General features: G+C 53.3%; 10 protein-coding genes across 10 annotated transcripts; 6 read left to right on the top strand and 4 right to left on the bottom strand.

Moving 5' to 3' along the window:
• Positions 1–861: 861 nt before the first annotated feature.
• POSPLADRAFT_1066382 (hypothetical protein) lies at positions 862–2,933 on the top strand (the record flags this gene model as incomplete). Its single annotated transcript, XM_024482067.1, has 9 exons — positions 862–939; positions 1,001–1,333; positions 1,388–1,478; positions 1,653–1,730; positions 1,787–1,929; positions 1,988–2,055; positions 2,112–2,467; positions 2,526–2,642; positions 2,697–2,933. The coding sequence occupies 9 exons, from the start codon at positions 862–864 to the stop codon at positions 2,846–2,848; spliced, it is 1,416 nt and encodes a 471-aa protein (XP_024337703.1). The 3' UTR covers positions 2,849–2,933.
• Positions 2,934–4,743: 1,810 nt separating this feature from the next.
• Positions 4,744–4,950, top strand: POSPLADRAFT_1145745 (hypothetical protein; the record flags this gene model as incomplete). Its single annotated transcript, XM_024485834.1, has 1 exon — positions 4,744–4,950. A coding segment is annotated over one exon (207 nt), but the record flags the coding sequence as incomplete, so codon positions are not given.
• Positions 4,951–5,704: 754 nt separating this feature from the next.
• POSPLADRAFT_1047227 (hypothetical protein) lies at positions 5,705–7,936 on the top strand (the record flags this gene model as incomplete). The annotated part of the gene is made up of 10 exons (XM_024479232.1): positions 5,705–5,754; positions 5,844–6,066; positions 6,458–6,512; positions 6,671–6,903; positions 6,957–7,022; positions 7,107–7,136; positions 7,186–7,245; positions 7,300–7,387; positions 7,440–7,560; positions 7,684–7,936. 10 exons carry the CDS (start codon positions 5,705–5,707, stop codon positions 7,934–7,936), a joined length of 1,179 nt encoding a protein of 392 aa, XP_024337701.1.
• Positions 7,937–9,000: 1,064 nt separating this feature from the next.
• Positions 9,001–11,248, bottom strand: POSPLADRAFT_1057852 (hypothetical protein; the record flags this gene model as incomplete). The annotated part of the gene is made up of 12 exons (XM_024480962.1): positions 9,001–9,228; positions 9,298–9,436; positions 9,492–9,573; positions 9,623–9,812; positions 9,867–9,880; positions 9,933–10,050; positions 10,102–10,217; positions 10,274–10,419; positions 10,492–10,674; positions 10,749–10,890; positions 10,962–11,185; positions 11,235–11,248. 12 exons carry the CDS (start codon positions 11,246–11,248, stop codon positions 9,001–9,003), a joined length of 1,596 nt encoding a protein of 531 aa, XP_024337700.1.
• Positions 11,249–13,237: 1,989 nt separating this feature from the next.
• POSPLADRAFT_1034477 (hypothetical protein) lies at positions 13,238–14,116 on the top strand (the record flags this gene model as incomplete). The annotated part of the gene is made up of 4 exons (XM_024477024.1): positions 13,238–13,382; positions 13,680–13,763; positions 13,824–13,970; positions 14,103–14,116. The coding sequence occupies 4 exons, from the start codon at positions 13,238–13,240 to the stop codon at positions 14,114–14,116; spliced, it is 390 nt and encodes a 129-aa protein (XP_024337699.1).
• Positions 14,117–14,446: 330 nt separating this feature from the next.
• POSPLADRAFT_1146377 (hypothetical protein) lies at positions 14,447–17,621 on the bottom strand (the record flags this gene model as incomplete). Its single annotated transcript, XM_024485923.1, has 6 exons — positions 14,447–14,734; positions 14,778–15,047; positions 15,411–15,926; positions 15,986–16,078; positions 17,078–17,379; positions 17,438–17,621. 6 exons carry the CDS (start codon positions 17,619–17,621, stop codon positions 14,447–14,449), a joined length of 1,653 nt encoding a protein of 550 aa, XP_024337698.1.
• Positions 17,622–18,815: 1,194 nt separating this feature from the next.
• On the top strand, positions 18,816–20,642 carry POSPLADRAFT_1047224 (hypothetical protein; the record flags this gene model as incomplete). The annotated part of the gene is made up of 5 exons (XM_024479231.1): positions 18,816–19,543; positions 19,602–19,654; positions 19,706–19,854; positions 19,919–20,446; positions 20,601–20,642. 5 exons carry the CDS (start codon positions 18,816–18,818, stop codon positions 20,640–20,642), a joined length of 1,500 nt encoding a protein of 499 aa, XP_024337697.1.
• A 638-nt stretch (positions 20,643–21,280) lies between these two features.
• On the bottom strand, positions 21,281–22,036 carry POSPLADRAFT_1047223 (hypothetical protein; the record flags this gene model as incomplete). Its single annotated transcript, XM_024479230.1, has 1 exon — positions 21,281–22,036. The coding sequence occupies one exon, from the start codon at positions 22,034–22,036 to the stop codon at positions 21,281–21,283; it is 756 nt and encodes a 251-aa protein (XP_024337696.1).
• A 392-nt stretch (positions 22,037–22,428) lies between these two features.
• On the top strand, positions 22,429–23,550 carry POSPLADRAFT_1070432 (hypothetical protein). Its single transcript, XM_024482399.1, has 5 exons — positions 22,429–22,642; positions 22,691–22,799; positions 22,854–22,914; positions 22,970–23,157; positions 23,220–23,550. Exons 1-5 carry the CDS (start codon positions 22,560–22,562, stop codon positions 23,397–23,399), a joined length of 621 nt encoding a protein of 206 aa, XP_024337695.1. The 5' UTR covers positions 22,429–22,559; the 3' UTR covers positions 23,400–23,550.
• A 1,616-nt stretch (positions 23,551–25,166) lies between these two features.
• Positions 25,167–26,074, bottom strand: POSPLADRAFT_1118291 (hypothetical protein; the record flags this gene model as incomplete). Its single annotated transcript, XM_024483494.1, has 2 exons — positions 25,167–25,462; positions 25,510–26,074. Coding segments are annotated over 2 exons (861 nt in total), but the record flags the coding sequence as incomplete, so codon positions are not given.
• Between the last annotated feature and the right edge of the window lie 1,903 nt (positions 26,075–27,977).

The raw sequence follows: 27,977 nt of genomic DNA, 5'->3' as shown, positions 1-27,977 counted from the left end.
ATATGGACTTGCTGATTATTGGCATTTCATGCTACATGGGTCCGTCAACGAGAAGGCCCAGGTCTCTCTTCTGAAACATCTCTTCGCGGCGGAAGGTATGCAATAAACATCTCTAAAGGGCTTTCGCTTTACTGAAACGCGATGTCAGTCATCCTGATTACATATTGCGTCACAACACTCGTATGGCTGGACTCCGTGAACCTCAGGTATCATCTTATGCCGTCTGGTATGGACGACGGATGATCGCGCTGGAAACGTCAACAGTGAGAAGAGTGTGACTTCCTTCGTGGAACCCTTAGAGTGTGCCTGCTACAGATGGGCAGAGGCACGCGAAGTCCGCTTTTACGTCATCCCATTCATTCTCGGTCACGTCATTCATCATTCAGCCACATTCAAGATCTGAACCGCCACGACAAGTACAGGTAGTCCAGCGTGGGAGTGATCAGCGCTATAACCGTAAATGCCATTGCGCGCGGTACGTCCCCATCGGTGAGGATTTAACCAGCCATCCTGGCATGTCTTGGCTTTCAGGTCCGCCCATGCTGTGCCTGACATAGCACGATTCCGCATGCAGCACTGCTGGGAAATAAGCATACACTGTTAAGGTATCGCGCAGTCCTCTATCCGTCTTTCTAGGCCGCTCCTGCTCCTGCTCCTTCGACAGGCGTGTTGGACGACTGTCCAACATGATGTAGAACAGCAACAGCCACACCGGACATCCCGAGCATCTCGCCACAGGGCAAGGAGCATGTGCAGCTGTCGAGCATTTGTTTCACCGAGACTCCTGTGTGAGTCATCGTAAGGCCACTGGCAACATATAAAGACCAAACCTGTAGACGAACTTCAGCAGCAGCAGCAGCAATGCGTTTCCTTCTACTCCTCTCCGCTCTGGTGCTCTCCACGGCTGCGGGGACTGTGGAATCGCTTGCTAATCAATGTGTATGTATATTTTTTCTTGGGCTCTCAACGAGAATTAGAGAACTAATGGCGATGTGCATAGTGCGCTACGCTCAGCAATATCATCCCTAATAACGTGTTCTTCCCGAACGACACAGCTTACATGCAGGAGGAGATCACGTACTACTCCGCACAACAGACATCGCAGAAGCCAGCATGCCGCGTGTCCCCAACGACGGCAAGCGAAGTGTCGCAAATTATCGACCAGGCTACGCGCCTGGGTTGTCATTTTGCAGTGCGCTCAGGCGGGCACATGAACTGGAAAGGATCGTCCAATATTGGACCGTCTGGTTTCACCATCGACCTGGAGCAGTTGAATTCGGTCTCCCTCTCCTCGGATCAGAAGACGGCGACACTACAGCCTGGCGCTCCATGGGTATACTTCTTCATGTAGTACTTGCGACGTACGCTGAATGATCTGTGTTTTCAGTCACAAGTGTACGATACACTGAGCCCGCTCAACTTAACTGTGGTCGGAGGTCGTGCGTCGACCGTCGGCGTCGGCGGATTCCTCATGGGAGGTGAGTACGAGCTCGAACTAGTCTCATTTAACACTTCACTGATGCACTTACGATGGAAGGCGGCATCAGCTTCCTAAGCTATCAGTATGGATTAGCCCCCACCTACATCGCGGAATACGGTGCATTCAGCTTTTCACCGTAAGTCGGAGTGCACTGGTTGATATCTGCTCGCAGAAATTGTTCTGTCGAATGGCACCATCGTTACTGCTTCTGCGAGTGAAAACGCCGATCTTCATTGGGCACTCGGCCTAGGTAAAGCCAGACCTTTCCATACACGCATTATGCGCTAATCAAGGGTACATAATCAGGATCTACTAATTACGGCGTCGTCACGAGCTATACACTGGAAACCTTCCCTCTCGGTGATATGTGGGGTGGAACGATTTCCCTGGACATCTCGCAAGCACCGGCGATATTGAACTATTTGGCCAATTTCACATTAAAGCTTGCTGTGCGTTTTGACATTTGAGACCAGTGGACCTCTGTTACTCACTACGACCGTTTATTAGGATGACCCAAGAGGACTCTCTGCGGTCACCCTAGCCTGGAACGAGACTTCGAGGGACTATGACCTATTGTTGCGTCTATTCACCTGCCCTGCTAGACTCCCTCCGCTGATGACGATGCTATCAGTGTCTCCACTGCGTATCTCCTACCCGTCAGCTTCCCACCTCTGTTCTCTGGTTTGGAGCCGTTCGTCCCGGACGCGACGTCTGATACCCTCACGATAACGAACATCACCGCCATCACCGCCGATTTCGCCGCGGGTGACCCGTCGGGCTTCCGCACGGCTTGGTGGACGCTCACCTTCGAGCTTGACCCCCAGACCGTCCTCGAAGTGTTCCAGTACGGCCAGGAGCTCTTCTCGGACCTCGTTGCTGTGAACGGTACGCAATGGAGCCTGAATATCCAGCCAATCAACCAGGATTTCATCAAGGCGACTGAGGCGGCCAACAATCCTGCAGGACTAGAAGGCGATAATCTATTCCGTGTGTTCATTCTGATCCTGTGTACGAGGAAAACGTAAACCCTCATACCCTGCGACAGTCATCCTCGAACATGTCATCTGGACTGATGCATCACTGGACGATGTCATTGAAGCAAGATCGCGGGAGTTCTTGGCGTGGGCTGAATTTATCGCTAGTGAGCGTGGAGTGTTGAACCGTAAGCCGGTTTCCTGCCAACGGTAATCACGCATGGGATTAATGGCGCGCTCAGGTTTCTTATATCTCAACTACGCGGATGGCAGCCAGCCTATCTACAAGCAGATTGGGAGCTCCAACCTGGCGAGTCTACAGGAAGTCAAGCGACAGTACGACCCCGACAACTTACTAGGGCGATTGTGGAAGGGAGGATTCAAATTGCCGTAATATCGTGCGGGAAGTTGAGTCATAGTTTCAGCTGATGTTCATTCACAGTTAGATCTTGCGTAAGACAAGCATAGATTCGTACTGTACCTTGGGCCTGGGATTTTTTCGTCTTCCCCTTCGATCTTGATGTGCATAGAGGAAGGAAGGACGCGTGTGAGAAAGGTCGTTCGCTGTTGGCCTGCCGTTTGATTCGAGTGAACCTTGATGTAAGATTTCTGGTAGTATTGGGGCTAGCTCGCATCAACGATTGTGGACGTATGCTGTGAGACATCTGTATCAGGCATGCGACGGTCAACCTCACAATCATGCATTTGAGAAGTGTGCTTATGGACGCGAACAATCCGACTGAGATCGTAGGTTTCATCGTTAATTCAAGGATGTCTATACTACTGCGTACCGTTCAGATCTCTGTATATCGTCCGCCGTGTGTACAAACCTTATGAGTCCACACGGACAGTACTCAGGCTGATGAGAGGTCGCCCTCGTTGAAGATAGCTCTAGCCAGCATTCACGAAGATACTCGACCTCACTCATTGGCACGGGCCCTGACGGGGCGGAACTCTGAGGCACTCAGGAAGAGGCCAGCCAATCTTGCATGTTTTGTTGAGCTTTGGACCATGGCGAATGCACAGTTGTGGTGACTTACATGGGCACGAGCGCTGATGTGGACTCTCAGGTATCCTCCTCTCAATACGTGCATCATCGCGTGGATGTCGCTCCGATGATGTTGACCCTTGAGAAGAGCTCGCACGGTAGATCTGATACGATTCAATAGTACTGCATGCAGTGATCAATCTTTTCGCACAAGTGATAGAATTACAGCGCTTTCCACAAAGCTTGGGTTGCGCCTTTTTTTTCACATCCAGACGCGGAGACATCCGGCATTGCCTAATGAGGCAGGCCGATAATGCGAAACTCATCAGATCTCTCTGATAGATTAGATAGACGTTGCAAGTAGTCTGCATTCTGTGAGCAACCTTGACCAACAGCGTTGATATACAGACCTTATATCATATGTAAAGCATTTATAACTATTGCACCATGTTTTTGAGGGCTCTGGTCAACAAAGGGATGGGCATGGCGTGCTAGTAGAGGGAGAGCCTGAGGACCGTGGGCCCAATCGGGACTCAGGCGCGATATAAGCACAAGTGTTCGCATCTCAGAAAGAAATATGGTGCAACCCAAGGTTTTCGGAAAGTGTTGTAGGATCGAAAAAAAGGTGAATCTGCCTATCTGATATTTCAGTGCTGAATATAGAAGAAAAATTGAATAAAGATAGAAATATCATGTTTCATTCGATTTTGACATTGATAAGATCAAAGTGATGCCCATGCACTTTGTAATTTGACTAGCAGGTACCTGCGCATTGCTGCGGATAACAGTGAAAAGGACAATACACTGTGAATATAAATATTCTCGTCGAGTACAGTGTTTATCGTGTATGGTGGTGAGTGCAGAATGACTCAAACCATAGGTATAATTTGCATACTTGAGCTTCTTGGTCCCATACTCAAACAAAAGAATAGTAGTATGGTTATAGACCTAAGACTACATTGCAGCGCATATCGCACTCAGTTCCACATTCCGGGTCTCCAAAAATACCCGTGTGGAGGCGATTTGGAAACCCGGCAGCAAATCCTATTCAAGTGTACATAACAGATCTGAACAAAAGCCTGAAGGATGCCTCGCTAATGTATCCCCACGATGATCATAGTCAATGATCATTGTGGCTTGTCAGTGGACAATGTACTTGAGTTCCTGCAGCTCAAGCTACCTTTGTGCGAGCAGAACTCCTTGCTGAAGCACTCAGTGATCACGATGCCAGGTGTCCCCATTCCAGGGCAAGCACGCAGCTTTAAGCCCATAACACCGAACATGTGTTCCAGTGGCAATGATTCTACCAGAGCCGTGGAAAGGTTCTGAAGCTCGTGTACTTTCAGAGTGAAGACTTCGATGCCTTCACTGAGTGGTGTTCAGTGGAAACATGCACCGAGGACCTACTTATCCTCTGGAAGAAGTGGGATGCTGCCGATGCATTGTGCTCCCTGCACCTGAGGCCTCCTCAAGCTCGGCATCCCATCAAGGGACAGCGGGCGGGGTAGCAGATGACCCCACCCAACCCTCCTCACCTCTCTTGCTTTCAGATTCCCGACGTGGTGTACTGTGTGCAAGGACTCTGACCTGCACTTCCCTCCCTCGAAGGTGTGCGCTATGTTACGGCAAAGACATTCTGTGGGGTGTGCACTGTTAGACACTTCTGTATGAGGGCGCAGAGTTCATTGGTAATAACTTGGTCGCACTCTGTATAAACCCGTTGAATTATAAAAAGATGGGAGTGGATTTCACAGTGCTCTCATGCATGCCACATGATCAGAGCAAGCAAGAGCCAAGTACATCCATTTGCCCTGCATGTGCATGCATGCGTGACACTGCTCTCACATCAGGATCAGGGTGTCATTGTTGCACCCCTGGTGCCCCTGCTCCTGTCATCATATTCAAACCTGTTCATTGAGCCTGATTATCATAGGTAGCACTGACTCACCATGTTATTTCACACAATATACCTATTGTGCTTAACGTTGATGTTCAACACCTCTACTGAAGCTCGTAAGTCTGGTGCTACATTCTACGTACCATACATACACTAACATCCTGGGAAGTGTCCGAACACCCTTAGGTACAGTGAAATAAAGTTGATGTTTCATACCTGAAGCTCTATCCGAATGCCATTAGACGTCGCTTGTCCCTCATTAAGGCAGAAGAACCATGGAAGAGAGACATAACATGCTGATAAGCCTGTTGTTCTATTCCTGAATTGTGCCATCTATCTGCACTGCGAGCCTAAGTTGGTATGCAATGCAGCCAAGAAAGCTCAAGGTATATGGTTGCCGGGGCGCAGGCCTCAGGTGCGTGTCACATGATCACGTTAAGCAAGAGCCAATGAGGTCGCATTTTTGACTCCCGTGGGAAAAAGTCGTCTTCAATTGTAGTATAGATTTGAACTTGATCTTCTGAACAAAGAGCGCTTGTTGCGGCATATAAATTTAGGATTCACTATCACCCTACGTGGGAAGAAGATCCTGCAACATCGCATCTATGATCCCGCAGCGCATTCTCGCAGCAGCTATAACGTTTTGGATCTCGTCGCCACAGCTGTCCATCCCAAGTCGTGGAGACTGGTGATTGTAGACTTCTGTATCAACGCTACATTGACTGAGGTTCATTGTCGCAGATGTTCTACTTCAAACCCTGTGCATAGGATGTGCATCATATCAGAGCGAAGCAGCCTTCTACATCACTTGAGTATTGGAATTTGAGAGCCTGCGGTTGTACGGCGCCACGGAGTCATCGGGCCTTCCACTTGGAAACGCCCAGAGCGTTACTAAGTGTCTCATTAGGCACCAAATATATGCAACGCTTCTTACCCTCCGACGATGAGTACAAGCTGCGGGAATGGGGGCGACAGCGATTCCTGCATATCTGTGTAAGACGTTTTGCTGCTTTATTGGAGATCCTCAAATAACGCTGAATACAGAACCAGTCCATACGGACCCCTGGTACGCTTATCACGACATGTCAATGGGGACTCGCCTCATGCCTGGTATTTAGTTGATCGGCTCGTTCTTCAATTGGGGTCTACAAGGGCTTCTCAGTCTTCAGTTATGTGAGTAAATGCAATCCATATAGTCGGTGTCGAGAAGTTGACGTCGCCGATGTGTTCGGAGATATCTACTACATTACTTTTCCAAATGATTCAGTTACTCTGAAAGGTTTCGGTAAGGAACATGTGCTTTTCTGATTTATTCAACTGACAATACGCAGTCTACGTGACGTTCCTAATGGAGCTGCTCCAGACGACCTTTCAGTCTGCTGGAGTGTATGCTCAACTGATCGTTGTATACCTTCCGCCGAACTATATGCCATTGAACCTCCTGACGTATGGCGTGCCTATACTATCCATCTTTATATCTGTAGTTGTGCAATGGTTCTATGCATGGCGCATATCCGTCATATCAGGGAGGCGATTACGTTGGCTTGCGTTCCTAGTGGTGCTGGTAAGTCTGCGTATCCTGTCACCGGATGTGCTGATCCTGACCTTCTGTGTTAGCTTTCTCTCGGACAATCAGCTGCCGGCATTGTCAGCACAGTGATGAGTGGCAGGCAATCTGGTACTGTAAGTAATATCTGGTTCGATTGCATCAACTAACAACGAGCGCATCCTTAGTTTTCCTCAGATTACGACGATGTATTCATACAGCATTGGGAAGTTTCAGCCACCCCGATCATGGTACGCCGATTTTATCTATACCAATTCTATTCGCTGACAGACTAAACAGGTTTGGCTTGGTGGTAGCGCGCTAGTCGACATCATGATTGCGACATCAATGTCACTCCTGGTAAGATCTTTTCTTCCTTGCTTGCCTGAAATGGATTATTGACATATGCGATAGCTACACCGCCACAAGACCGGAGACGGACAAATGGACGCTCTTATTAATCGTCTCATTGTGTATGTCTTAGAGACCGGTGCTTCCACTGGTGCGTGGCCATGTTGTGAGCTCAGAATACGTCGTGAATGACACAACCATAGCGGGGGTTGCTGTCCTTACCCTTGCACTCTTCATACGCGACAAAATCGCGTTGCAGCGATACGAAGACATGTATAAAGATGTCCAAGGACCTGCATTACCTACGCTTCTCTGCGACTTGCCGTGAGTAATCTTTCGAGGTTCTGACAGACACTTATTTGCGATTTGCGCAGAATGATAATGCTATCAAAGATGTATGCTGCGCTGTCCGAGACCGAACTATAGGCATGCTGATCGTGTGCACAGGTACGCGAATACAGCCATGATTAGCCTGAACAACCGCGCCCGTCTTGGCCGCTCACCACAAACGACGCACACGACGACGGATACATTCGAGCTGACTGAACCTCAATTCTCTAGTGGCCAATTCTGTTTGCCGAACCCAGACTGGCAAGATAAGACCCTCGAACCGGCCCATTCCATCCAGCAGAATCCTGTTCTCATCAACATGCGTCGAGACATTGTCACTTCTCACACCGCTACCGACACTATATGTTGAACGAAATGGAGAATGAGAAGTAGGAGTTCTGCAATGGCCGCTTATTACGCAACGTCAGTCAATACCTGCCAGACGAACGTGAAAATCCATTATCGGCGACACTGCATCTTGCTCGCTTGCCGGAGGGTAGATGACAAACGAGTGCCGGCGGCACATGAAATCGGGAAGGAATATTGGTAAAGAAACCAGGATTTACACTGTATTCCTTTTGCAGGCAGATTCGTTTACAATTAGCGCTCATGCCGAGCTCGGTGACAGCGATGAGATCGGGCCTTTTACCGTTCCCTTTGAGTTTTACAGTGCATTTCACACGTGCTTTGCGCATGACGCATGGTTCCTTGTCCCAATGACAAGCTCAAACCTCGCGAGCGCAAGATTCATAAGCCCAGGAGAAGTGATCACATTCTGGATCCGTTGTTCGAGGCGTGGACCCCAATATCAGCAAGATGGTACTGCATTACTCTACTGTTTCATCCAATGGTGAGTGGGCACGAATAGAATGTTGACTCTGTTTTAGATCACTATCCATTTGACAGAAGTGGGAAAGGTCCTGCGTTGCCCATATTATTGTCTACTCTGATTGCAAGTTCCACGCAGATTGCGTTTGAAGCTCGTGCTCTAGAGCAATACACGCATGCAATGATACTGCGCAAGTACGCAAACACCGTATAATCAGCCACAACAATCGCGTGAATCTTCGATACTTACTCTACCTCATACGCGCGTCGATAGATGCATACATGGCGAGAGAACTCGAGTTAATGTCTGTCCAGGTCCGCTCGACAGGTCTCGGTCTCAAGTCTCTATCCCCATGCGCAAACTTCCCTAGATGTGGCTGACATAATGGGGGGAACCGTCACCTCGTGGTCTGAAGATAAGGAGTCCTCAGGGCATAACTTCAGATTCGAAGATCTGTACCCTACGGATGCCCGTTGTCGAAGGTTTCATCGACGTGAACTCTCAGGAAGGCTTGGCATGTCTGGAATTGGCTCGCGCAGACGTCGCTTGAACACTACCATCTCTTAATGTCAGCATGATCCGATGATAAAATCCTGCAATCATTGTTACACGGTATTCTCTAGTGATACAATAATTGCCTCTGCGGCTTTCGAGCGAGGAGTGAATCTACACTTAAACGGCAGAGGACGGTTGAACAGCGTCGGGCCTCCATACCACTCCCCGTCCGGCACCACCTCTCGTCCGGCTGCATCCACCTCTTTACGAATGACATAGCATGCTAGAATCGACGCGACGGAGATCCATATTGACGAGAGGGCTATATGCCGACCAGGCTGCACGAACAAACAGAGACGCTGTCAGTCCATATGTTGGGTCCATAGTGGGCAAAACGGGATACATACGCAGAGCCTCCGGCCGAAGCCAAAGGACGCCGTCGCAGGGTCTTTCACTGTCTCATCGAGCTTTCCATCCGGGCGCAAGAAGCGGTCCGGGTTGAACGGCATGGGATCGGGGTATGTGTTCTCGTCATGGAGGATCGCCCTGCAGAACACGCCGCTTTTAGTGTGCATCGCCGTACAAGACCACATGGTCGTACCAGGCGTTAGCCATTACAATAGAACCCTTTGGCAGCCAGTATCCGTCCCAGGTGTCGTCCTCAGAGAGTAAGTGTGGGATAGCTGGAGGCGCCAAGTGAGTTGGGATCGAGCGTGCGCCTCTGAAGCATACCTAATGGGGTCACAGGGTTGTGTCGTAGGACCTCCTTGACGAGCGCTGTGATATAGGGAAGGGATTGAACATCCTGGAACGAGGGCAATTCTCCATGACCCAATACTTCGTCTAGCTGGCGCTGTGCCTTGGCTTGGATCTCAGGGTGCTGGAGTATGGCCAAGACGAACGCAGACACTGCTGCGACTACCTAGGAACAGACACATATATTCGCAGAAAGCGCCTCAAGAGTCGTGTGACTTACTGTATCAGAACCCCCTAAAAGCCGCACCGTCACTTGCGTCGCATTTGCAGCTGAGAACAAACTCACCTCCATAGGAAGTCACCGCAGCACCCTTGATGAGCTCCTCCTGCTCCGCCAAGTCCTGATTCTTGTCCACCGCTTCTAACGCATTCGATACCAGAGAGGGCGTGTATGACCCGCTCGTCTATAGACCCGTCAAGCCCCACGTCCCTTCCCCATCGAGTAAACAACCTACGATCTGCTGCTTCGCCGCTATAAACGGCCTGTTCGCCATCTTCTGCCTCAGGACGTTCCACTCGCGCGCTTGTCGCTTGAAACCCGCTCCGGGGGTCCACTCGGGCATATGCCTCACTGCACACACGCATCAGCTGTCTTGGCCTGGGCGAATTACGACACAGTGCGCTCACGCAGGGGGACGGCATCGACAAGGAACGCGCCGGGCGCACCCGCAATAGCCATGGAGTCGAGTGCTTCTACGGCTGTTTCAATGTACGGGTCGGCGGCGTCGCCACGGATGCCGTACGTGATGTCCATGATCAGGATAGCCGCCCAGCTGTAGCGGGACACAAGCGACGAACGTTGATCAGCGTGTACCGCCGGCAGAGATACAAAGACCGAAACGCACTGATGCAGCTCGTGGAAGAGGTTCGCGGGGCCCTTGTGGAGGCGCCAGAGCAGCTCGTGCGTCGCCCGGAGCTGCTTGCCATGGAAAAGCGCGGCGTTGTTCGGATTCAGCGCCTGCATGAAGATCTTGCGCTGGGCGCGCCACGTTGGGTTTGTCGGCGCAAATGAGAAGGCATCCTTCCATCTGGGCACTGATTGAGCCAACTCTCCCAGCCGTCGTGGATGCAAGGTAGACGGTAAGGATTGTGGAGAACGTACCCCATGAGCTCGTGCAGCATCGTCAGTTGCGCCCTGCTCGAGTATATCGCAGAACGTTTCTCCATGAGCTCGTTCACGAGCTCCGCGCTGTTGAGCACCAGTATGGACGTGCCCGCCGCGCTTAGATGGATGATATCCGAACCTGATACACGCCCATATAGTTTCAGCGCCCGACACGATTCAAATACTCGGCCCCTCAAGCAGCGCACGCACCGTATTCGCGCGACCACTCTGCATACTTCAGCCACGCCCTCCCGCCGGGCATGTCGAGCAGATTGCCGATAAGCGGCCATTTGCGCGGCCCTGGGGGCAGCGGGAGACGTGCCTTCGACCTCTGCAACACGATGTAGACACAGACGGCAAACGTGCCGATCACGATTAACAAGTTGTTGTTGAGCATCCTGAGGGTAGTAGGCATTTGGGGAGCACTAGACCGCCTACAAGAGTACTTGAAGACTCATTCCTGTGCGTGCGGCCGCAGCGTACCCTGTCCACGACATAGCGGGTAGTACGACTAGGGCGCTTGACAACTGGAATTGATGCATGATGCGGTGATGAGCGTAATTCGAATATTGGACGGCCGCTCCGCATCCAGAAAGGTTTACAGCTACGCTGTGTGTAGGGAACTGTTACTGTCAGTGACTGACCACCGCAAAAGAAACACTCTCCCTTTGCTCGTGTATGAAAGAAAGCGGGACAGGTTCTTTATACATGAACCAAATATGGCATACAACCTGTCATAGGACGTAGGCTTTGCATTTGGGATTGTCAATCTTCCACGTTCGACCCAGTCTATGCAGTAAATGTGGATTACGGCAAGGCGAACCAGCGTCGTACGTCCCCGAGATCGATGAGTGCTTGAAAACGGCAATTCCTTCCTACGCGCAGCCAATGACATGGGTCAGAAAGATGTTCCTTCCTCACGTTGAGCACAGCATGTACTTACCCATTGCCGGGCGTCGCAAAAGCGCTCTGCGATATGACTGCCTTTCTTATGGGGATGCAACCAAAGGGTCTGCGCGGGTGCCTCAGCGCCTCGCGTCGCAGTCGCCGAGCCAGCGTATGGGTCATCGTTCTGATTACAGCGGACGGCCTTTCCCATGATATGGTGTACGTAGGGATGCGTAACATCACACAACAGACAACAAAGCAACGTTCGCTGTCATAAATCATCACGTACTTGGCTTCAGGGTGGTCAGCGATTTCGAAGCGGCGGCGATTCGTACGCGAGAGTATCAAGCATCCGCATTCGTAAGGCTTGGGAGACGAGCGTCCGGACCGCTTGAGGCCTGGGTTGCGCCAAGCCCTGAAGCGGATTCGCGAGGAAGAGGCACTGTTCTCACCCGCCGGGGCTTCAAGCAACGCTTGCAATGGAAAGATGATTGTCTCGTCCGTGACTGGGCTGTTCGGGAAGAATGTAAATGAAAGAATGAAATGTTAGAAAGTTCAATATTCATGAGTGAAGAATGGTGAACAGACTCAGATTGGCACAACAAGGAGTGCGGGAAATTTGGCCGAAAATGGTTGCTCGATTACTTGATTGGCGCTTGGCTGGAACACACTGATTCTCTGATCAGATTCCTAGCAGAAGCGCAAATGTTGCTGTGTCAAGGAACCGACGACCTACAAGCACTTGAAGCTCCAGGCAACATATTGAACAGTCAGATACCTGATTGATCGTCGAGTTGTCTGTTCGCCCCAAATCCTCCGAATCAACTTGCGACATGCATGAGGGTGCGAGCTACTTAACGTGAGTTATGTAAAATAGCGCTAATAAGCGTTAAATTTCATGTGGCCTGAGAAATGAGGGTTCAATCGGGTTAAATATACCTGGAGCTGTCGGACACAGCAACAGTTTGCATCTCAACACCACGGAGCGCACGCTCACCCGCCGAGATTACTGTGAACATGCTCGGCAAAACCTTGCGGTCGGTACAAGGCATCTGATTGTTCGAGAAGCGATGTCCCCGGGCACAGTTCTTGGGTTGGCACTAGAAGTCGTTCCCACTACAATTTCCTCGATATGTGGCGTTCACCCTCCGGCTCGGCGTCGGATCGGGGCTCACGTCGAATATCTTCACCCGCCCTGTAGGCTGTGGCGTACGTTCCTGTTGGTGCGCTCCTCACTGATTGGACTTTGTGGAGACGTTGTCCACGGATCTCTGCTAAGCTCAGACTGATTGCCGACGCACAGTATGGCGACTGCGCTCAGCAGAAAGGCATGTGCGATTTCGTGGAAATTATTCAAAGTTGTCACCTGAATCAACAGGAGTGTTTGGCACCCTCGTGCTCTCCGTTGCGAGGGCACTATTTTCATCCACTGCCACCAATGTACGCTCCCACAACGCGCGCGCACTGCGGAACTTGCCGTCGGTGACCTTGCTGTGCCCGGTGGTGTAAACGCAAGCCGCAGATTCATCGTTTCGTCTGTATATGGGGTCATCCATACACCACAGGTTTGACAGCTGCATCCCGAAGGGACGCGCATCATGGCGGCGTTGGCAACCTTCGGGAGATCCAGCATCTCACATCTGTCAGCCACAGATCAAATTGCCCATACCGTACCCAGCGCGTCCGTAGGCGTCTGCATGGAGCTTCTGGTCTGCACGATCAAACCCATGGGGGAAGCCCGACGTACGTGGATGCTGGAAGTTGCACGTTGCGTTGGCCTGCATGAAAGCACAGAAGGCAAGGGGCACGCGTGTGACGCAGTGACATTTATTGGTCTGGTCAAGCCAATCCCATCCCAGGCGGGCGTTTCGAACTGAGGAATGGGAATTACACCTCCGATCCACGGCATATACCCGCTTCAACTCCACATTTTTGCTATGTGTCTCTAAAGCCAAAAACATCCGCTCCGCTTGCACTCCAGCCGTTCGCGAGCGATGTCTTCTCTCAGCTTCCCAGTGGATGAACTCAGTCGCTTGCTAGTCTGCATCCGCGTGCTTCCCTCCGGTCGCTTCTCATTCGATGTGCAACCGTCGGCTCTCGCTGAAGCATCGAACTCCGGCATCGGTGAGTACTTCGAATCATTCTTCGATCGTTCGACTGGAAGCCTCATCACCAAGATCTCAGGTGGCTTCTCTAGCTTGTACTCGGTCGTCTTCGAAACACTAGATGATGGAGAAGCGCACATTCTGCGAGTGTACACCACACTGAACAGCGGCCACGCGCAAGCGGCCAACCACTACCAAGGTGCTTCTGAGGGCTCGAATGCCTCAGGTATGTGCAATTCCTACTCAACAAACCGACACATGTTCTGATTGACTTTTGCTACAGCCATTCAATTCACCAACAGCACTCAAAATAATATACTTCCATGCAACCCTGGAGGCATTGACATGTCGTTCACAGGTGAGATAACCTGATCACTCTTGAGTATTGTTATCCTCAAAGATGCCGGATAGGAACCGATTACAACACATTGTCGGCCAACGGTGTATTCTACGAGCCTATGATGCTCACACATCCATTTGAATGGCCCCCATACAACGACGGTCAGTGGTACTCTCGTTTACTTGCCCAGCGGCCCCAGGAGTCGCGGCTCACCGGCACTACTTCTCAGATATGCCGGCGATAGTCAGCCCGAACGATGACGAAATGCATGCGGCCTCGAATCTCGAGATCGCGAGCAGGGCAGAGGCGCCCACAGCCAACTCCGACATGCTGATCTCTCCAAGCCCTAGACTGGCAATATTTCACCCAGGATCTCCGCAGCTGGCCTCCAGCGTTTGCACGAACGCCACCGCCGCGCCACCCACCCCCGTATCCTCGGCGCCGAGCCCCCCCTCGCCGCTCCCCTCCAATTCCTGTCCGTCGCCGTCCACCTCCAACCCTTCTCCGTCCACCTCCAACCCTTCTCCGTCCACCTCCAATCCCTCTCCGTCCAATTCCAATCCCTCCCCATCGCCGCCCCCCTCATCCTCCCCTACTCCCGCACCCGGGAAGCGCAAGCGCACGCTGCCCTGCCCGCAGTGCGCACGCCGCTTCGCGAACGAGTACACTCTCAGCGTGCACGCGCGCACGCACCGGCCGAAGGCGCCGCGCGCGCTCCCGTGCACGCTTGGCTGCGCGGAGCACTTCTCGCGCCAGCACGACCGCCTCCGGCACGAGGTCGTGAAGCACGGGCGTGTGTGCGAGTGGGCGTGTCCGCACTGCAGAAAGTTCTTCTCGTCGGCGCGCACGCTCGCAAATCATTTGTGCCAGGCGCCGGGTGCCCCGACACGCTGGGAGGTCAATTAACGTCCGCAGAGGGTTTGTCGAGATGTAGAATCTAGATGCTCGAGTGTCGTTGTCCCGCTTCATACGCAGTATAGTCGCGCAAGTAGTACTTGTAAATATTTGTAGATTAGGCCTTGCGTGTCGCACGCATACACTGTATCAAGAACTAGCGGAGTTCCACTCTGCCCCTTCCGCCTCCATGATAGTCTTAGGGCTGCTCTAGTCAGTGGTAGTGGCATAGAGACCAGGCTTTGTTTTCAGCTAGCAGTTCGTCCAGTTTCAATGAGATTTCTATTTGTCGTATACTCTACAGTCGAACGTCTTCAATGTACTCGCCCAGATACAGTCTATAACATTTTCACAGTTGGTCGGCACGAATGAGATCTGCAGCCTGCGGACACGTCAGCGATCAGCCGCTATGGCACTGCAATGGAAGCATACCTTTTCCGCGATCGCGTACACAGTCGCCTGCAGGTGTGTCGTAGACACCAGCGGCATGATCGACGCGTCGATGACCCGCAAGCCTTGTACACCGTACACCTGCAGCCGTGGCGACACGACGCCGCCGTGCGCGCGCTGCTGCATCGCGCACGAGCCGCTGATGTGCCCAAATGTCGGCTGCCCGAGCGTGCTGCGGATCGCGTCCTCGATCTCCGCGTCGCTCTGGACCGCGGCGCCGGGAACGTGCTCGACGACACCGAGAGCGCGCATGGCGGGTGTGTACATGAAGCCCCGCGCGGTACGCACGACGGCGACGGCAACGCGCATGTCCACGGGGTTCGTGTACACGCGGTAGTCGATCTCGGGCACGGCGAGCGGGTCAGCGGTCTTGATGAGGATCGTGCCGCGCGAGAGGGGCCGCTGCAGCGCGGCGTCGAATTCAGCGCGACCCTCGTACGTGATCTCCATTGCGGTGGCCTCGAAGGAGCGGTAGTGGTCCATCAGGATGTCGCGTTGCTAGGATCATTGTCTGTAAGCAGAGGACATAGACTGGGAAGTGGCGCCAGAGTGCTCACCGCCTTGAAACCCTCGAGCACGGTTTCGTCTACATCGGGAAGGAGATATGCCGCAGGGTCCTGCGCCAGCGCTTCCACGACAATAGATTCATACTCGTCAGTCATATTCCGCAGCGGTATCATGGCCAAAGCAAGCCCGCGATTGTCCGTGAACGGGCCAGTGCGATTCTCGTAGTAGACATTGAGTTGTTCAGCGACGTAGTTCGGGTCGTCCAACTGCATCGGGCTCGGTACAAGATCCTTCTTGACTGGATATCATTGTCAGGCTGACTCCAACTTGAAATCTACAGCAATAGAGCACTCACATTCGAAAACGAAGTGCAGGGCAGGATGGTCCTGGACGTTCTGTCCCACTCCCGGGAGATCGACTACGACGGGAATTCCAAGAGACTCAAGGTGCTTGCGCGCGCCAACTCCACTGCGTTGCAGGATTGGTGGGGTATTGGCAGTTCCCGCTGCCAAGACGACTTCGCGGTTGGCATGAACAACTCGCTCGGTACGCCTGTCGCGAGTGACAGCCTGAGAGTCGGAGTCAAGATGCTTTCTTTCATAATCTCGAGTTGAAATTCTTACAACTACACCGGTAGCGTCGAGGTCGTCGTTAAATACTACCTTGTCCACGACGTGACCCGTAATAATGTGCAAATTTGGCCGGCTCTCGACAGGATCGTAGTATTGCTGTATGAAAGCGTTAGACTACAAGGCTATTGAAGCAACAAATAGACTTCTCACTTGGCGAGCATATGAGCGAGTCTGATTGGTGGCACTGAGTGAGCTGGGCATCCAGTACGCTCCGAACGCGTTCCCGTCGTTTCCGTCTGCTGTATACGAGATGCCTAGTTCTCGCCATGCGCGGAAAAAGTTTTCTATACACAGATATTAGCGACGTAATGGCATGCGTCAAATAAACTGACTCATTGAGGGCCATAAGTTGTTCGGGTAGGCCGATGAAATCGGGCCTGAGCTGCCGTGAGCACTAGCATTGAATGTGATCGAGAACTCTTCGGCTAAAGCTGGTGGTGGTGGTGTGAATGTCTCGCTCTGGATGATCGCCATCAGCTTCCATTTGCGCTGCTCCCGATCCACACTAACCTTCTGGAAGAATGGGAGGATGCCATTCCATCCCCAACCGGGATTGCCTAGCGCCTCCCATGCATCGTAATCGACTGCGCCTCCACGAGGAAAGACCATTCCGTTGACCGTCGAGCCACCACCAACCGCGCTAGCCGCCCATATGCCAGATGTCCTGTTGTTCAGCGCCGGCTGTGGTACTGATGTATAGTTGAATAGATATTTCGCGTTGTCAATGCCTAGGCCCATCCGAGCAAGACCGGGGACAAGGGTGTATGGCTCGCGCTCGTCGAAGTATCCATGCTCGATGAGAAGTACAGTGACTGTCAGAACACGAGATCAGATCAAGTAATTGAAAGTGGCAACGGGAACATGACTTACTGTCAGGATCCTCGGTCAATCTATTCGCAACTACCAGACCGCTGACGCCGGCTCCAGCAATAACGTAATCATATGAAGACAACAAAGACGAAGTGTCTTCGAAGACGACTTGTGCCGAATCGTGTGCCTGACAAAGGCTGCTGAGAACAAGCGCTGCTGCTGAGAAGACGAATACCCGAGACATGGATAGCAACAGACTCGTGAATATACACAGTAGGAACGGCTTAAGAATATACACAGAGTTTATAAGATGTAGTGGGCGACCCATACCGTTCAAGTGGCCTGCGGCCGTGCGCAAACCTGCTAATCTTGAATTACTACGATCAACGGATTGATATCACCGCAGCAGAATGCTGGTACAGCCCCCATAGCCGATGCGCCCTGGTGTCATCATGAGCAACCAAGCTTCGAACTCGAACTACGAAACCCTCGTTTGATCGCGAAGCGGTACATACCAGCTGGCAAGCGCTGTCTTCGATGTGCTTACCAACCACTCTGATGCCTTGTCTGCGAGAAACATACAGCACGCCTGGAAGCACCCCGCTGCACTGCAGTGTACTGAATGTGTATCAGAAGCTGCTATCATTTCAACGTGGCAACGCGAGAATGTTAACGTCAGAGAATCTCGGAGATCGCAATATGTCGAATGTCAACATATCTGCGCCTCCTAATTCTGATGTAATATACCATGATATATCGCAATCGTAGAATGAAGGGTTGAAATGAAGAGTTGGAAGAAAGGAACACAGACGCCTGAGCTATCCTGCCCAAAGTGTCCACCTCCTCCTACTGGGCGCCTAAACAACCGCCACGTCAACGGCAAGTACTTTCCCCGTCGTCGAACTCGCCTTAAATCCATACTTTCCACTACTCACATGCGTAAACATATCATCGAATAATAACTTGAGATCTGGACTAGAACAACATCACTCTTGACTTAGTGGCGTATAGGTTACCGGGGGTCATCAAGAGCATCACGAAGAAGGTAAGGAAAGGCACACAGATATCAACGAGGAACATTCGCGGCTTTGTGCGCGTATAACTTAGAGAGCTCCTTGCTGTGAAGCGCGATGGCGAAACGGACCCATGCTGCTCCGCAAGAACCTGATACGGCCGCTAGATTCAATACTATAACGGGTCGGAGTCTATACCCTCGCGCCCCAACTGCAATTATGTGAATTTCATTCCCCACGCATACCTGATGCCCAATGTGCGCCAGGAACCAGCGGGCTTGATAGGCTGTCATTGATGCCCCAAAATGGTGGTCTGCGGCCGAGGAAAAGTGCACTTTTGCGCTCGGGTCTAGATTCTATAAAGTCTCGAGTAACACCTGTGTCCTCAAATCACTATTTGCTGACTCAAGCCCCTTGACTTGACCATGTCTGCAGAACCCCTCACCGCCATCGTCCTTGATCTTGGGGACGTCATGTTCTCATGGTCCCCCGAGACGAAGACAAAGATATCTGGCAAGACATTGCACCAGATCCTCTCCGACCTCACATGGCTCGACTACGAGTGCGGCCGTATCAGTGCCGATGAGTGCCACACACGCATCGGCCAAGCTTTCTCCCTCGACCCCGCCGACATTGCGGAGGCGTTTAGGCAGGCCCGTGACTCGCTGACACCCAACCATGAGCTGCTCTCTCTAGTCAGCGACCTCAAGGCGCAATCCGGTGGCACACTCCGCGTGTTCGCGATGTCGAACATCTCCGCACCCGACTACGAGTTCCTTCGCGTCACGAAGCACATCAACTGGGACATCTTCGACAAGGTGTTCACCTCGGCAGCTGCAGGGGAGCGGAAGCCCAACCTCGCCTTCTACACCCATGTCATCTCGGAGTCGGGATTGGACCCTTCTCGCGCCGTCTTCATCGACGACAAGGTCGAAAACGTGCTCTCGGCACGATCGCTTGGCTTCCACGGCATTGTCTTCGAGGACTCAATAGCCGTCATGCGGCAATTGCGGAATCTCTGCGGATCGCCCTCGAAGCGAGCTTGGGAGTTTCTCAGAGCTAACGCTGGACGTCTCCATTCGGTAACGAACAGCGGAGTAGAGCTCAAGGAGCATTTCGCTCAATTGCTCATCCTTGAGGCGACTCATGACGCGTACGTATTCCCTGTTCCATTCAAAAAGATGACTATTAGCTGACTCCTTAATCCATAGCTCTCTCATTTCCATCCCAGAGCCGCCATCACACACCTGGAACTTCTTCCGTGGTATGAGTCAGCCTTGTTCATGTCTTCGTTTTTCTGACGCTTTGCTGCTAGGCCGCAAGGGTGTCCTCACGAAGACCGACTTCCCGGATGACCTGGATACGACCTCGCTTGGGCTGACCATAATGGGGGCATCAGAAGACGTCAAACACTCCATTCTTGACCAAATGCTGCAGTATAGGAATCCTGATGGCATCGTACAGGTAAGCACCTCGCAGCGGCCGCATGGGATACTGAAAGGCGCTTAACGGAGATACATCACATCAGACATACTTCGACCACACGCGCCCACGACTCGACGCATGCGTGTGCGTCAACGTACTCAACCTCTTCTACACCAACGGCCGCGGGGCGGAGTTGCAGCGCACGCTTGATTGGGTGTACCACGTCCTCGTGCATCGCGCGTACCTCGACGGCACGCGTTACTACACGACGGCCGAGTGTTTCCTCTTCTTCATCGGGCGCCTGCTCTCTGCCAGCACCGATGCCGACCTTCATGCAAAGCTCGAGCCAGTCTTCCGGGAGCGCGTGCGCGAGCGCATCGGCGCGGACGGCGACGCGCTGGCGCTGGCGATGCGCATCATCGCAGGCGCAACGGTGGGCATCGAGAACGCCGTGGACACTCGGAAGCTGCTCTCGATGCAACTTGCTGACGGTGGCTGGGAGGAGGGCTGGGTGTACAAGCTCGTCGCGGCGAAGACGCTCATCGGCTGCCGAGGGCTGACGACGGCACTCGCTCTGCAAGCCATCACTTTGCCTGCACCTTCCTCGCAAGCACCGGTTCCATTAGAGGCCGTTGAGATCTCCAAAGCCCCCGCCCACCCACACACGGTTTCGATATCGAAGTCGGCTTCGATCTCTCTGCCGCTGAGAGTTTCGACAGTCACACCTGCCGTCATCATGACCATTCCGACCGTCATCGGTATGTACGTGATGGCCCGTCTTGCAGCGAATTACGTCTTGGTGCGGTAAAATCACCATTTCTTGGTGAGCTCTATCTCTATTGTTTCTGCGAGATGACTTATTAAACACCCCTCTGTTAGCTTGATTCATGGACGGTGCTGACGAAGAGTAGATAATGGATTTCCTGACGCCTATCTGATTTAAATGACTAGAATATTATGAGCCAATCGTGTCGCCCTGATTGTAGATATAGCTTGATCGCTCACCTCTAGAATGACGCCTCATCTGTGGTAGTAGAACGTTACCAGCTGTTTTCCGTTTGATCTATAGCATATGATATTGAACCCAAAGGTTATCGCGCAGGAGTTGGAAGTAGTGAGGCAAGAAGAACGGTCTTAGGAAGGTTAAGCCTCTGTACGGCAGTCCTAGTCCGAGGCTCTTTGTTAGCCACACATCCCTCCAACATGAAGAGAAGCATTGTTTGCGACTAGTCTCTAGAACTGTGCCCTGATATCGAGGGTTTTGATTCAAAGCAAATCCAGACGACTGCCACCAACAAATCAAGCGGCATCTACGCTTCCTCAAACCCGAGGTGTCGCCACTGCCTTGCGCACGAATGTCGCAAAGACGATCCTCGACGTTCGCTGTTTGATGCCATATATTATATGCATGCACGTCAATATATGAGGGTTTACGTTACGACGCAGTAGAACCTTGGGTAGACCATCACAACCTTGTCGGGACAAGCTTCCTGCCCCTTTCCCGCTCGAGGTCGTCCTTCGCCCGCAGCCCAGAGCCCTTGTCCAGTCTGCGCCCCTGCCCTCCGACACCATCGCCCATCCCCAACGGCGAATGCCCCGGCATCAGCATGCGCATCAACGTCCTAACCACCTGCAGCGGATTGCGACTACCCCACACTTTCGCGCTTATGTCCTTGATCCCTGCCGCCTTGAGCACCTGGTAGACGTTCGGGTTGCAGTGCAGGCCAAACCCGACGGGGCGCGGGCGCATGATGACACGCGTCGACGCGAACTTGCCCTCCATCTCTGTCCAGATCGTGCGGTCCTCGAACCGCTCGATGTAGTCCATGTTCCGAACGGCCTCCTTCAGCGCCGCCTGCGTCGCGCGCTGTGCCTCATGCGCCTTCCCCTCGCCGATGCCCACGAGCCCGTTCTGATTCCCCACGACCATCACAACGTGCTGCCGCGGAATCTTCCCCTTGCCTGTCTGCTGTACCACGCGGCGCCGCAGGATAGGGAACCTGTATAGGCGGTTGATCTCGGCGGACGTTAGGTGAAGGAAAGTAAGCGGGTTGTCTGCATCCTCGCGGTCGCGCTTCCGTCGGTCGGCCTCTGACGAGCCTAGGTTTTTGTTTTGCTCTCGCATTGCAAGAAACATAGAAGGGTCGTTTCTGACTGTAACCTTGTTTTGAAAAGGTGTGCGACGGCTCGCAGCGAATGTCTGCGACTCATGGAGGTCCATAAGAATGTCCGGATCCATGAGATTGGGGTAGCCTAAATTGAAGTCTTTGAGCGACTCGAGGTCAAGGCCGGTCGACTTGCTGGGTGTCAGAGCATCGGAGGAGGATGAGGCATTGGAGTCGGTAGTGTTGTACCGTACGAAAACGGCTGAAGAGCCTAGTCTGCCTGCTGAGCGATGTATTCGAGCAGCTCGAGATGAACCAGACACAGCATGTCTGGTGAGAGAGCTCATCGTCTTCGACAGCGTGCGGGCTCGCTGCTGGTCGTTGCCAGTGAAGGCGTGACACATGTCCTCCTTGTGACAATGTATCACGTGGGGTCATATTGTGACAGGTAACACCTCGGCCTTGACTCGGACAGCGATGCTCTCTGGATTCCACCGACGTCGAGCTCCTAGTTTGAAGTACTGGAGTTAACGTTTGTGCTGTGCTTGAATCTTAGCAAAGTGTGCTTCTACTACACGGCGAAAGCTGAACACTATCCGGAATTTCTCGAGAATATACTACAGTGCATCTTCCAGGCATATGTCTTCCTCGGACAACTCTATTGCGTCTCAGATTGAAGGGACGGACTTGAACAATCTCTATGGATGCATTGACAAAATGAAGTAAGCCTGTGTCATCATTCTGGCCGGCAGCACCTGTGACGGACGAAGTGTGCACGGCTTGAATCTGACTGTCCCAGAGGACGCGCAAGCAGTCATCAAGCCCTGGGACGAGCGCAACGACACCACGAAATCGGCAGAGTCAGGTGTAGATGATCAGGTACGAGATGCTTTTCGCATAGAAATCCACAGTCCATACATGGATATCTTCTAGATCATCATTCACGTCCCGTTCACTCAGAACGTCCGCGTCAGGTCCATACTACTCAAACTCGGTAGGCAATTCAATTTGTTCTCGTATGATCTACGTCATATACAGTACATGTGCAGGAAGAGGTGAAGTGGCGCCACGGCATCTGCGTATATATGCGAATCACACGACTATCGTGGATTTCGCAGAAGCCGAAGAGGTCACCCCAAATCTGAATATCAGCCTACTGGAAGGCGAGATAGGTGTCACAGAATATCCACTGCGCAGCGCTGCATTTGCAAATGTGCACTCGTTGTCTCTGTTCTTTGTGCGTCGCCTGGATACTGTGGGCACAACGTCCGTGAGGCTTACCGTGTGACATGAGTGCAGAGTGAAGCCGCAGGCGGCGAATCGCTCACGGTATACTTCATCGGCTTCCGAGGAGACAACCGCTCTCAGCGGAGGGAGGCCACGCAGAAACTAGAAATACCAGCTGCCAACGCGCCAGATGCAACCCTAACTGACAGGCTGTCGGAGAAGACAGGTGGACAGCAGACAACCGCTCGATGACGGTATGCTGCCAGGTTGTGCGAGAATAATGAGGAAGCCTCGGGCGGTTTCACGATACCAGCATTCAGACAGCGTGTGGGGGGCGTGGTGCGTTGCATAGAGGTGCATGTATGTGCATGTGTGACGGCATAATACAACAGGGTTGTCCTTGAATTTGTAGTACACGGCTCGACCGAGATAAAGATAGGAACAAATATAGTGATGCCTTCGACCGATGTGTGCAATGTGTGCGTGAGTGGATGCGATGTGGATGTTCGAGATGTATGATGATGAATGCGATAAAGAATGCTACGTGATATAAATGAACAAAGTGTTTGCAATAAGAATAGGTCATGGTCATGAGGGGTTCGTAGCGAGTCACGGGAGCACGGCGGAGAAGAGTTTGCTGGGCGAGAACCACGCACGCGCCTCGCGCAACTTTTTGCGGCGCTGCGACGCACGCTGCGCGCTGGTGAGCTTTGCGACCGCCTTGTCGCCCGCCGCGGGCGGCAGGCACAGGTACGGCTGCGGCGACGGCGACGACGACGTTGACTGGGAGAATGCCCAGCTCGTGCCGAACGAGGGCGCAGGCGCAGGAGGCGTGTGCGTCGCTGCGCGCTCGCGCTTGCGCTGCACGGGCGATAGCGTAGACGCGCGGGCGAGCGGCGAGGACGAGCGTCCAGGGAACGCGAGGCGAATCGGGTTCAGGAAGCTCGCCGTGCGAACCTTGCCCTGCGACGCGGGCGAGCGCGGCGGGCGAATCGGGAGCGGAGCTGGCGAAGTAGGTGACGCACGAAAGGAGAACGTGAACAGGGACGCGGCCGGCGCGGCCTTCTGTGGCTGCGGCGTGAACGCGAATGTGTGCCACGCGCGCTCGGACTGCGGCGATGGCGCGGGGGTAGAGGAGAACGTGAGGAAGGAGAGCGCGGAGATGGGCGGATCCTGCGTGGGGGAAGACGGCGCGGTGTACTGCTCCCAGTTGTACGTGAAGCGTTCGACAGCGGTCGTACTACCCGAGGGCGAGCCGAGTCCGAGCCCCAGCGTGGGCGACTCAGGACGTGCGGCGGACGGCGGCGGGTCGTCGATCGTGGGGTACGTGTACGCCGAGGCGGAGTCCATGACGTCCTCGTCGTCCGCGTTTGCGCCGTTGAGCTCGTCCTGCGACGTAAAGAGCAGAGACGTCTTCCCGGGGATGGTCGCGGAGAGGTATGGCGAGCAGAGCGCATAGCCATCGATCTGGGACTCGAGCGCCGTGTGCATCGACGAGGACTGGGCGGAGAGCATGACGACACTGTTGTCGTAGTACACGGGTCGGCACGCGTCCGTGTTGACGTTGATGTGCAAGCGGGGGCGCTGCACTACCTGCTGCTGGCTGAATCGCTCGTCAAGCCCCGGCGTGGCGGGGCACGAAGGAGAAGATGAAACTACAGAATATGTCGACGGGTTGCTGGGCGTGTCGAGCGCATCGAAGAGCTTTGTTGTCGTGAACAGCGGGGACGACGGCGACGGCGACATAGACCGCCCATACGAGTCGTAGCGCGGCGCGTCGTATGAGAGCGAGTCTGCCCACGATGATTGCGCGGTTCTGCGATTCGCGAAGACCATCTCGGATTCTGACTCGCTCCACGTAGAAGTGAAGCCCTCGTCCTCGTGGGGCTGTTGCTGGGGCTCGGGCTCCTCGGCAGAAGCGGACGACGACGACGACGACTCGCTCTCCGAATCGACGTTGACACCGGCTTCCCAGGGGCAACGCGCCATGCTGTCCTCGAAGAGAACATCGGGGGAGTAGAAGCTGTCGATCTCCTTGACCGCAGCACGCATCTCGCGCAGGGTAATCCGATGCCGCCAGTCGACCTCGAGCGTACGCACCAGAAGCTGGTTCACCTCCTCAGAGATGGGCAGGACTGTAGGGAGGAAGTGGAGGGGGTCGCGGAGGTACGCTTGGAAGGTGCAGTCGTCGGGCGCAGCCGACTTCCACGGATTCCGGCCCGTGATGAGGTTGAGCAGAATGATGCCGAGCGACCAGATGTCGTTGAATAGCGGCGAGTACGTTCGCGTCGGGGTGAAGTACGCGCCCTGACATTCTGCACCGCGATTAGCAATGCCGAGTGACAAAGAGAATGGCACTAACCTGGACTCATGTGGTAGACACTGCCGGTGCGGAACTCGGTGCTCATCTCGTCAGTTGTGGCGAGGCCGAAATCCGTGATGGCGAGTCGCAGACCGCCATCGAAGCAAAGAACATTTTCGGGCTTCAAGTCACGATGATAGATATGTAGGGAATGGCAGTACTCCACTGCATCGAGCAGCTGCAAAAACACGTCTTTGATGAGTGCATTGTTGCCCAGGTACCTGCGATGGTGCAAAATCTGCGCGAACAGATCACCATCGGGGCAGTAGTCCATAACGATATAAGTATATTGGTAGTCCTCAATGACACGGTGGAGGGTGACAACATTGGGGTGCGCGGATGCGAGCTTGTGGAGAGTGATTTCGCGCATGTGCAGCTGGCGCTGGCGCGCCGTATTGCGTTTCTGTGAGTGCGGCAAGCATTTGACGGCGTAGGATGTCGGCTTCAGGGAATACGTGTCGACAGCGCGGTACACGACACCGTAGCCTCCATACCCGAGGACTTCGACGAGCTCAAGAGCGCCATTGTCGATGAATGTGCCGAGTGGCGGGGGCGACGGTGAGCTTGCGGCGTCAGATGAGCTGCCCATAGCGACCGGAGAGGAAGAGGAGAGGTGGTGATCAGGTGGAGATGGAACGCAGAGCAGAGAGGAGACCCAGGGAGAGAGAACGGAGGACGGCCTGGTATTTCAGTACGCGAGAACGTGACAGCCGGGCACCCTCAGCGTGTCTACCATGAGGCAACAATGCTTCGGATGCAGGAGCGCTTTCACGAAGGGTCGGTCGTGGATCCGGGTGGCAGTGAAGATATAGATGTTCGCACACGCAAACACGAGTTGAGATTGTGAAAGTGGACGGCTCTTGCAACGAGACAACGTCGTGTATATCAAGGCCCCCTGGGCGCAATACAGGTTTTGTTCCCTTGCCAGATCACATCGGCTCATTCCCGCGTGTCCTCTGGCTTAACCTACCGAGAAGAGGTCTGGCCGTGGCCATTCTCCGTTGATAAGACTCGCGATGGCGAATCGGGAGACGAGAGTTGTCTGATTGTTGCAAGGGGCAGACGCTGGTAGAGAAAGGGAGTGTGGCCGGGAAGCGCCGATCCACAATAACTCGAATCTGCATCTAGATCCGAATCTGATGGGCCTCAGCCATCCATTCCCTCCCGCGATGGGCTAGTCTAAGCCTGGCCTACAACGCACGCACTAGCACAGCCCCAATTCTAGCGCGCGTGCGACATCCAACCACACAGACTGAATGTTTGAATACCGGTTAAACAAAGTCAGCAGAATGATATGTCCGGTTACATATACTAATAGTAGTGATATGTATATATCAAAATGCAACAAGTCGAGCAAGGTTTGTAGTAGGAGGCAGTGAATAGCGCGATGATAGGAGACACCTCCCAGCATTCTACCGGTCGAGACCAGCGACAGGGGCAAGCCGCGCTACGAGATTACACCGGCCAATAACCTACGCCCTGAACATCTGGAAGGACAACAGCAGCCGTTGCTGGTAGTACTTGCATAGATTGAAGGAACGTCTTCTCTGATCCGCGGCAGCCATACCCTCTTTCAACTCATTGTGGTAGCTGTCTCCAGGCTGGATATTTTAGACGGCGGTGGCTACGTAATGAATACTTCTCTTATGTAAGGAGAGGAGGTCGTCGTGAATGATGCCCAGCAGCTCACCTTGGCTCCCGCCCGTCGATACGTGTCTGTGTTTGCATGGAACGGGTATGAGGTAGCACTCGGTCTAAGGCTCACACGTCACTGTGTGCTTACCGCGAACTCCTGCTTCTCGTACATTCTGTGGAACGTGAAAGAACTATCTGTCTTAGGGTTCAGCATATCGACATTGATTTAGGCAGGTAGACTGCATCATTGCACATATTCGACGTCAAGGTCGCGGCAACCTCATGGCAAGTCGCCTCCTTACGTGTACAAACCGAAATTAGCTGTTTAGTCTGCCGGTGCCCGCGAACGCAATCGACCAACGCTGATGGGCGTGGAGATAATGATTGGAACATGGACGCACCGAACAGTACGTTATAGCAGCTTCTCTAATGCGTCATAGGCGTGGATGAACTGCACCCCTCGAATGTCTATACTCGTACGCAGTGACGGCAACATGCTCAGCAGCGCCAGGCACCAGGTGCATGACTTCACAAGGCGCCCTGTTTCGCCCGACATACCCCTTGTTGAGCAAATCCTTGTGACGACGAAGCGCCAACATAGTCTACCGAGATTAAGGCATTTAGCAACGGTGCATCTTCAGTGAGGCTTGCTAGTCAGAAACAACAACCTCACTTTTGGCAATGTTTAGCGGGTAATCAACGGTAAGTTTGCGTAGATGAGCGAGCGAGCGATATCGCGTCCTGATCCTGAAGGCAGGCGATGGCACGCCCACCGTGTGTGTCCGTACAGCGTCTGCCTCCGTCCACATTCCCTCCTAGACGCTTCGATAGTG

This window comes from Postia placenta (genome assembly GCF_002117355.1).
Source record: "Postia placenta MAD-698-R-SB12 unplaced genomic scaffold POSPLAscaffold_9, whole genome shotgun sequence".
NCBI lineage: Eukaryota > Fungi > Basidiomycota > Agaricomycetes > Polyporales > Adustoporiaceae > Rhodonia > Rhodonia placenta.
The sequence above is the reverse complement of the archived record's forward strand: the minus strand, read 5'-3'. Positions and strand labels throughout refer to the sequence as shown.